Here is a 9,256-nt window from a genome sequence, read left to right on the forward strand (position 1 = left end):
GAATGCTGATTCTGATCTTTGCAACTTAAAAGATTTCTATGGAAGTGCAAATATGATAGAAGAATAATACACCCTTGGCTTGAATCAAGTCAGGACACCTCCCCTACTTGCAGGCACAGGGAGTTGTGATGATTTTTAGAAAACAAGCAGGAGTACTGTCCTCACTCCTCGCCTGTGATGATGATGGACTTACCCAGCCAGCACTCGCCTGTGGAGGTCAGCTGAAGACGACGCCACACAGCTAAGTCTGGATTAGCCGGCCGAACGGTAAGGACACCACATCTTCTTTTGTTAGTCTAAGCCAGCAGCTTATGAGGAAGGCGTTAGGTGCTGCTGACAGAGATGGCTCTCCAAGTGCTGGGGTGGCAGAAAACACACGTTATCCGTGTCAATAAGTGGCTCCTCGGTAGAGCCACATGACAATAGCGCACTACGGCCTGTCACAAAATGCTTGCAGAGCAGTAACCGCTCACTGGTCGCAAAAGGGGGTATCCCGTGTTGTTGGAAGAGCAAAAAGAAAAATAAATTAGCACTCTGAGTTTCTTGCAACCTCTCAACACTCAGAAGAGTTTATTTTGCGAGGGAGGAATATTTTTCTTTGCCTGTCATTTGCCCAACATGGTGGTTTGCCTCATTCTAAAGCATGAGTGCACTCCAAATACACGCTCCTTTAACAAAACTTAGTTCCCTACTTTGACTTGATAAGAAACTGGGATTTTGGCTAATTATTTTTTTGTATTAATCATTTCATTTACCTTTAAGAGTTTAAATAATTAAGAAGATCAGGATCACAATAGAGGCGCTTGATGACACTCATCCTTGGCATTTTTTACTGAACTGATGATCCCTTTTGCACTAAGCCCATATCATACATGGAGATTACACTGTATCTGGCTGTGCTCCGAGAGGAGGGATAGCGGCTAAGCCTAAAGTCAGTTGAGCTGTTCAACTTTCATAACCTCCCAAAGCTGCTCATAACTAGTATAAACTGATGGGGAAGCTGAACACACGTAATATTCCTCATTGCCTCAGTACATACGTGCTGCATGCATATAATGCAGACACTGCTAGCCTAAAGAAAATATGGTCAAAAAATGCAAAATTTCAACATATTTTGGATGTTTGTACTTGCTTGTGCTTGCTGGCGTGGGTCATACTCGAAAGTGGTATTCAGTGTGTGCCAGATGGCCGCCAGCCTTTTGTAAAAGCAATATCAACATGTTTAACATGGGTTTAGAGGTGATGTTGTTGTGCTAAAAGAGGATCTGACAGAGACAGATTAAGAGCCAGGATAGACTCTTTAGAAAGTAGCTGAGACGCACATAAAAAAAATAATGAGGCAACGTTGTGTTTCTCTGCCAAGAATAATGCAATCGCTTCACATCAAAAGGGTGATTCAAATGTAATGTGTGCACTGCACTTGGACTCTCTCCTCCCATAACAGCACAGGCCAGAAATACTGAGACAGGTGTCAAATGTGCATCTTTAAATCTACCTTCACCTCACTCCTCAATAATCCTGCTTTAACAGCAATAGGTATGAGTTGTGCAATTCCGTGCTAAGCCGTTGGGTCACTGGATTAATCCGTATCTAATCCTGGGGACCTGATAGTAGGCCTTCTAAAATAAAATTGAAACTTTTTAAGCCACTTACCCAAATCCAGTGGACGAAAAAGGATACCAGAATCGTGTTTAAAATTCAAAGAATGTGACGAAAAATTGTCACAAAATAGCTCCCCTTTTTGCTCAATAATGAACACCAGCTTTCTAGCTAACAAGGAACAGGCTTGTTTTGATTATCCCATGGTCTCTGAGTGACAGAGCACGAGCCAACCGATGTGGCTACCAGCAAAATTACACCACAGGCTTTTTTTGGTTGCATTAGAACCGGGGCCGGATATAGAACAGCCAATCCTGGCTCTGAAATCCCACTTTATTTTACAACCTCTTAGCCCACCCTGGTGCCACCACAACAAAGCTGACTCACCAAGTTTGTCACTTTTCTTCTTCATTATTCTGGCATTTTGTAGGTAGGTTGGGATTTAGTGGTGGAAGAGCCTGCAGGTGCTCATTCTCTGTGGACCTTGCATGCTGGCCTAACCTCTGAGCTAGAGGTGTGTGACGGATTAATACGGACACACACACAGAGCGAGACCTGTGCTCTGCCACCAACACTGCAGCCAGGTGTTAACCCACGTGACTGCAGATAAAGCCGGCAGGCATTAGTGCTAATCCCGCCCTGATCTTTGGAATATGTCCCTATTACCTCCCCAAGCACTCTCTAGCTGTCCCCGGGTCTCCTGATGGTCACTTAAGAGGGAAAAGACAAGACAAAGCCTCTCTAGGACTCCAAAAAGCACGTTGTTTCTTTGCAGCAACATAGTAGGTGCCTTTCCTACTCTTTGGTTTGCTACTGCTATCTTACGAGTGCAGGTATTTACGGGGTGTGTTCAGAGTAATACAGAGACAGCCAGTCACATGGCTCCAGTGAAGCCGCAACTCACGGTGCATTAATAGTGCTCTGTAGGTACAGGCCTCACGTTTATGCAGTGGCAAACACACTGTGGTTAGACCTGGAGAGATTTGTTGATATCAAGAAACAGCAAGATGATATAAGAAAGATAATCCAGTCTTATGTGATGGAGCTGCTGATTTTAGCATGCGTACACCATAGAAGTGAAGTGGGTGTCTGGCCAACAATTGAAGGTTGTACTTTGTCTAAATTTCTAGACAAGCATGCGTCAGATGACTGGGAAAGAGTGAAACCACGCAACTGCTGTACGTGTGTGTTTATGGTATGTATGAGTCACAGAGAGAAAGGGAGACAGGGTGAAACAGAAGAGGCTGTATTTAGAGAATATATAGGAACAAATGCTGCTGCATGGTGAGACATTGAAGTTGGTATCTGCTTCTTTTTTTTCCAGCACAAAGACGCTCTTCATTTTTGCTGTTCTGTGATCTTCTGTCACAATGACCGTGTCTCACTGGTCTCGATCCAGACTGGCTGACAGGAAAGCCCCCCTATCTGCTGTCTTCATTCAAAAGTAAAAACCACAAACGCCGCTTATCCCCATTTTGACAGATCTCTACTTCATCCGTAGGCTGTGGCATTCTGTTGAGTGTCTCCTTCTGGCCAGAGAAGGAGGGGTTTGACACGGGTGCCATGCTGCTATATAATTACATTACCACCAGCTTAGAAGCACCAAGGCCACTGACCCAATTATTCCCCGAAAACGTCGATTTTATTGTGTCATTTGAAAGAATGCGATCTTTCAGATCATCAACAAGAGCTCAGTTGATCGCTGCAGATCGGCCTCCAACTGCGCCATGCGTGCATGCATGCATTAGAGAATACATAATGTCTCGGGAATGGCTTTGCCAGACTTAAGCATTTCTGGATGAACAGTTCACTTTCATGGTTTGCCTCAGACACGTTAAGAGCCTTCTGGGACTGTTTTCTCTCTGCTGGTAGCTCTTCAGGTGACATATGGCCCAGAGCAAATGTCAGGTGTGCTATCACTCCCACACTCTCTCTAGAATCACAAAATCCTCATTTCCGGCCGTTTCCATGGCTTCAGACTGTTTTCTCGTCGTAAATAGAAGATTTTATCCCTTTGTTTTGGGCCTCACACAATCAACCGGCCTTCATATGCACACACTGGAGCATGCATGGGCATATCATGATGCTTTGTGAGGACTAGACATGTTGTGTGGGAGCTGGTTTAGTTGTTTTTGCGAGTCATCTGCACTTTTATACCTCTGTTTGAGGATGAGTTTTCCTTCTGCTACAGAGTCCTAAGGGCTTCCACTATATCCTCTCTGCATTTACTGCTCTTCTCTGTTTGCTAGGGAACGAAAAAAAAGCAGTATTTGTCCTCAGGAAGTCAGCTACTCCTTTACGTATCCATTGCTCTCCCAAGAAAACGCAGGTGCCCCTTCTCTCTATCAGTAAGTGTATATATAAGTCCACAGCGGTGGGGGCCAGTTACACATATTAAATGTCTACGCTGATTAATCATCTGTGAACATCTGAACAAGCTGCAGTGTGATCCTTGGCACTTTTATTGGCGCCAATTGACTGCAGATGTGACTAATGTGTTTCTGAGTGGTGCAATTATGACAATCAAAGTGTCTTCAGGGACATGAGATCAGTGCTTGATGATGAATCTCCATCCAGTGGCAGAGACAGTGGAAGACTTATCTGTTCTTTACGAGGTAATTGTTTTATCAGGATGAGCCACGGAGGCTGAGGACACCGGTGCATCTCTGCCATGTGAAATCGCTAACTCCATGGATTAATAACTGCCCCAAATTGGCCTATTAATAGCATAGGAAAACAAAGCTCTCATCCTTAGCTATGTAGAGTAGAAAACGGCTTCATTTAAACTGAGAACTTCACAAGTTAATGCCTGGTGGACCGAGCTCTCTGCCCTTAGGGTTTGGGGTCAAACCAATAGAAACAAAATGAAAGTTCCCATTTAGGCCTCCATATATAACTTCTGAGGCCTTCGCAGGCGAGAAACAAGCGTCAGACATATGGGCAGTCAGTGAGTAACATTCGGCCACAGCTACCACGCCACCTCCATGTTTGATTTACTTAGACTGTGTGTCAATTGAGGTTGCTAGGTGAAATGTTTGACTTTCAAATGATTGTCGTCGTACCCCTTCATTGTGCAGAAGCCGCTTACCACGTCAAACACATATGGAATTATGAGTGATGACTCAAGCTTTGGCTGATATGACTGGTTATACCTGTTTATATGCTGTTTGCACCACTGCAGCTCATGCGCACAGTCCCTTTCTATTTTCCATCTGCGTTGTCCGAATCACTCAGATGCAGAGGAGTGCAGGGAATTTTCAACCACCATGAGAAAACAGCAATGCTCCTACTGTTTTTGTCTCTGCCGTGTGATCTATAGGAGTTGCTGACTTTTAGAGTAAACACTTATTTTAGAGTTTTGTTTCTATAAAAAAATCGGGCAACCATGCAACATGTTTTCTCATTGTAAACAATCCGACTGCCTGCATACATTCCCCTACAGAATCCGGTCTGGCAAAGCACTTTCTAAAGCTGGTCTGGATTTGCTGTTAGTCACTGCCAGTGTACTGTTTCCGGCTCTGGAGGAATGCTTTGCTCATTGCTGACATGATGCGAAGAGAACAAAGCAGTGGGCTTGTAAAAAAATATACCAGTGGTTTGACATTAAGGGAAAAAGGAAAACATGGCACATAAGTCCTCCAAATTGAGTTTTGTGGCTGCAGTGTTGCTGCATCTGTTGGAAGGGAGGGAAGATAAAAGGGTATACACGCTTGCACGTTCTATCATACATAGAATTCCAAATAGGTGTGGTTGAGACATTGTAAAGGAAGGAATGTGTTTTCCCTCTTTTCAAAAGTTTTTTGGGGAGGTTTTAGAAATCGGGGGTGGAGGCGGCTCAGATGCTCATTCTCATCAGGTATTTTATAATTATTTTCTGCAGGTTTGCAGGGGTTGCATCCCGTTTGTCTTCAGCTCGAATAAGGAATGGCAGCCGTGTTGTTTTTTCCTTTTTTCTACTTTTTTCACTTTCCCAGGCTGCAGTGATACAACTTTAAATACACATCTGCATTCTTGGGTGTCAGCGAGTGATCTCGAGCTCACAGATCGTGACCTCACTTATAGCGAGAATGAGCTGGCAGCAGAATCAGAGAAAGTAAACCGGTGGTAAATTAAAAGTCGCGCTGCAGAAGCCTCACTCGAGGGAAGTAGATTTGTGGAAAGGTCGCAGAAATGTGATGGTGGTAGATATAGCAGTTTCAACACTGATGTGTCTGTGCTTTAACGTGACAAGTTCAAAAGTACATGGCTGAAGGCGTGACTGTTTAAACATGTCTGATGTTGCACACTTTGCCTCTCTCTCGCTCTCTCCGCAGAGTTTCAATGCTCCTCCACGTTCTAAGATGAAGTTATGGAAAGGTGCTACTTTTGCCTTCATGCTCTGTGCTGCAGCCCTGTCCACCATCCTCATTAGAAACATGGCCACCATCAGACAGTTCAAGCTTAACACAAAATATCCATCTTCACCCTCGTCGAGACCGTCTGCATTATTAGAATCAGCATCCAAGACCTCACCGCCATCATCGTCATCGCCCTCCTCAGAATCAAGGCCAGTGCCCCAACAGATGGGCTATCTGCATCGGAGGAAACGCTCAACAGACGACATGAAATCTTTCCTCTCAGAGTGTAAGATAAGCTGTTGCTTTCATCTTCACAAGCTTGTGAAAGGGTTCTGACAAAACACTCAGCACCTGACTCTGTTGCTTACGGAGCAGGTTTAACTGTTCGCACACTGATGTCAGTTAGCACCGGTCATAGTTCACCGGTTCTCCACAGAACATCTCCATGAAGACATTCATCAACAAACCTCGCTCTGTGGAACTTAAACACTTTCTGTTTAGCTAGCGCTGATAAGGATAGTTTGTTGCTGTTATGATAGATAACATTTTTGTGGTCCTCTGTTTGCACCTGACTGATTGATTTCCATGCCAACTTCAGTGCATTATCTGTGTGAGCCATCTGTTCCGTTGACATTTCTGATTGTTGAAAATGTTAGACACAAAATGACACAGAAACCAGATAATCCCCCCTCGTGACCTGCCAATAACACTTTCTGTTGATTTATTCCCCTTTTTTTGTCAGTTACCATGATGCTGCAGAGCTTCACCGAGGGCGAGCTTCAGCACGTGGTCGGAACTTTGCTAGAAAGTAAGCGAAGGAAGAGCCGGCGGCTTGCTGAGACCCAGGGCCGCAGGACTAAAAGGGCCCGAAAGCGCAAGCTGTGCTCCGTCAGGCAGCTCGAAGTGAAAGTTAATGAACTGGGTCTCGAATATAAGAGCGAAGAGACGGTGCTGCTGCGCTACTGCAGTGGCAAATGCGATAAACACCGGGAAAACTATGACATGGTCATGAAGCACATGATGACAGTGGGCTTCAGAGAGAAGGGCCGCAAGGACAAAGTTAGCATTCAGCCCTGCTGCCGACCGACTGCATTTGAGAACTTTACCGTCCTGGACACAACAGTACACCCCAGTCGCTATCGGAACATACACAACGTATCGGCAAAGAACTGCGGATGTGTATGACCCAGAGATATGGACTTCTTTATGCTGCTCTCACTCTCTGATGGAAGAGTCATGGTTGCTGTTAACAGAAAATCTATGGAGTATAAACTCAATGAGAGGAAGTTGTGAATATGTTCCTGGATGCTCCAAAGCAGCTTTTTAAAAAAATAATAATTTTATTTTTTGTTGTTGGACAGATAGACTCTGGCATTTGACCATCAGTCTTCACAAGCTGAGACAGTGTCACGTGGACAGCAAGACTTGACATGTACAAAGGCAGACAATGGCTGCTTAAATCACAAGTTTGTATCTTTTCTATCCATGTAGTAACACTGTAAACTGTGGTGTAACAACAATGTAGCAAGGTTTTGTTTGTGATGTCATATTTCAGTAGTAGTAAAGGAAACAGATTATGATTTATAAGCTGTAGGGGACCAGATCAGTGCTGTAACTGGACTTCATTCCCACCGGTGTTAATCACAGGACACTTCAGCCTCGTGGCCTGATTATAATGTTTTGTGATCTGGCTTAAAGCGTGTTGTTATTACAGGCCATGACTTTGGTTCCCTACTTCTATGCAATGTTACTAACTGCAGTGTTATTACACAGGTAAAAGAAAAAAGTGTTACTGATTAGAATTTGCTAATGGAAGAAAATCCTTTTCTATAGCTCCAGGTTTCATGCCCACGTTAAAAACTCCAGTGTATGTCGATTTGTGTTGAATAACAGCAACAGAGCAATTTAAACATTTCACACATCTGCTCTCTTGAGTTCTACTTTCTCAAAACACCCCAGTCTAAAATAAGCAATTACCCATAATTTTCAGGAATTATTTTCCCCAAATAATTGCCATAACACACCAAGTCAAATCAACACGCGCGGGAATCCACAAAGTTACATTCATAAACATCGCACGTATCAGGTTGCCGGTGATATAACCCGTTTCATTTTTGTCTCTGGGTGTCATTTGTGAACGTTTACACTTGCACGGTCATTAGCTAATTTGAGAAGCAGGTGTAAAAGAGAAAAATGGTTTTAGTGAAAAACTAAAAACTTGGCAAAGTAGATGCTGGGATCTGAAGTGATGTTCACACTTCTCCATAAAACCATGTAACCTTTCTAATCCAAAACCCACAGTACAGCCTTCCACTGGCCCTTCAAATGCCTCCTTTGTTGTATTGCCTGGTTGACTTTTAGGGGAGAAAAAGGTGTTGAAATGAATCATTAAGCATCTTTTTCACCTTCGCCGATTTTTATTTGGTTTGAACCCATAGCAACTGCCTGAAGTAAAAACACATTATGTCTGTCTGTTTTTTTCTTTGACTTTTTTTTTTCCGGGAAGGTGAAATGGAGATGCGGTGCATCTTTTTTTTGTTGTTCTTATTGTATTTATTTGGGAAATAAATTATGGTTTTGCATATTTATTTAGATTACCACACAGAAATGGGACAGCTTATCATCATTAAGAAACTGTGCCAAAAAATGTTTATCTTACATTCTATACTGACTGCTGAATAAATATAATTTCAGACGTATGGATGTTCATCGTTTCTCCCAAGTCACTGATTTTGGGGGTGTCAAATATTCTGTACTCAGATTGTATTTAAAATAGAAAATAAATAAAACGATAAACTTTCAATGTATCATCCTCTTGATAATTGCAGAAATTTCAAACAGAAGGTGACGTCTTTGGTGAAGGCAGGATTGGCTTATGATCATATTACAAGAAATAAACTAGCAGATTAAATATGCAGCGCCACTGTCATGATAGTGTATACAGTGCTCAGTGAAAGGAAAAAGAAAATTCTGTTTTTAAATGATCATTTCATTTATTAAAGGGAAAAAAAAGCTATACAAACCTTCCTGCCCAATGTTGAAGTAAATTGCTCCCTAAACCTAATGAGTGGTTGTGCCACCCTTGGCAGCAAGAACTACAATCAAGAATTTATGATAACTGGCAATGAGTTTTTCGTATCACTGTGAAGGAATTTTTGGCCTACTTTTTTTTCTTGTTGGTTTAACTGTTTTAATTCAGCCACATTGGAGGGTTTTTGTGGTCTGTTTAACGTCGTGCCAGAGCATCTCAATCAAATTTAGGTCTGGACTTTGACTTGGCCACTCCAAAACCTTCCTTTTATTCTTTTGAGCCATTCAGA

The 9,256-nt window shown here is 42.9% G+C and overlaps 1 protein-coding gene across 2 annotated transcripts; it reads left to right on the plus strand.

Moving 5' to 3' along the window:
• Nucleotides 1-99: 99 nt before the first annotated feature.
• LOC102791520 (uncharacterized) lies at nucleotides 100-8,724 on the plus strand. Of its 2 annotated transcripts, XM_035908357.2 has the most exons (3): nucleotides 100-267; nucleotides 5,913-6,222; nucleotides 6,679-8,724. In XM_035908357.2, exons 2-3 carry the CDS (start codon nucleotides 5,940-5,942, stop codon nucleotides 7,119-7,121), a joined length of 726 nt encoding a protein of 241 aa, XP_035764250.2. In that variant the 5' UTR covers nucleotides 100-267; nucleotides 5,913-5,939; the 3' UTR covers nucleotides 7,122-8,724. The 2 variants fall into 2 exon arrangements, with proteins under 2 accessions (XP_035764250.2, XP_006792308.2); XM_006792245.3 differs by lacking the exon at nucleotides 100-267 and having other exon boundaries at nucleotides 5,857-6,222.
• Nucleotides 8,725-9,256: the final 532 nt, after the last annotated feature.

Source organism: Neolamprologus brichardi, chromosome 18, assembly GCF_056152115.1.
Source record: "Neolamprologus brichardi isolate AB-2024 chromosome 18, ASM5615211v1, whole genome shotgun sequence".
Taxonomy (NCBI): Eukaryota; Metazoa; Chordata; class Actinopteri; order Cichliformes; family Cichlidae; genus Neolamprologus; species Neolamprologus brichardi.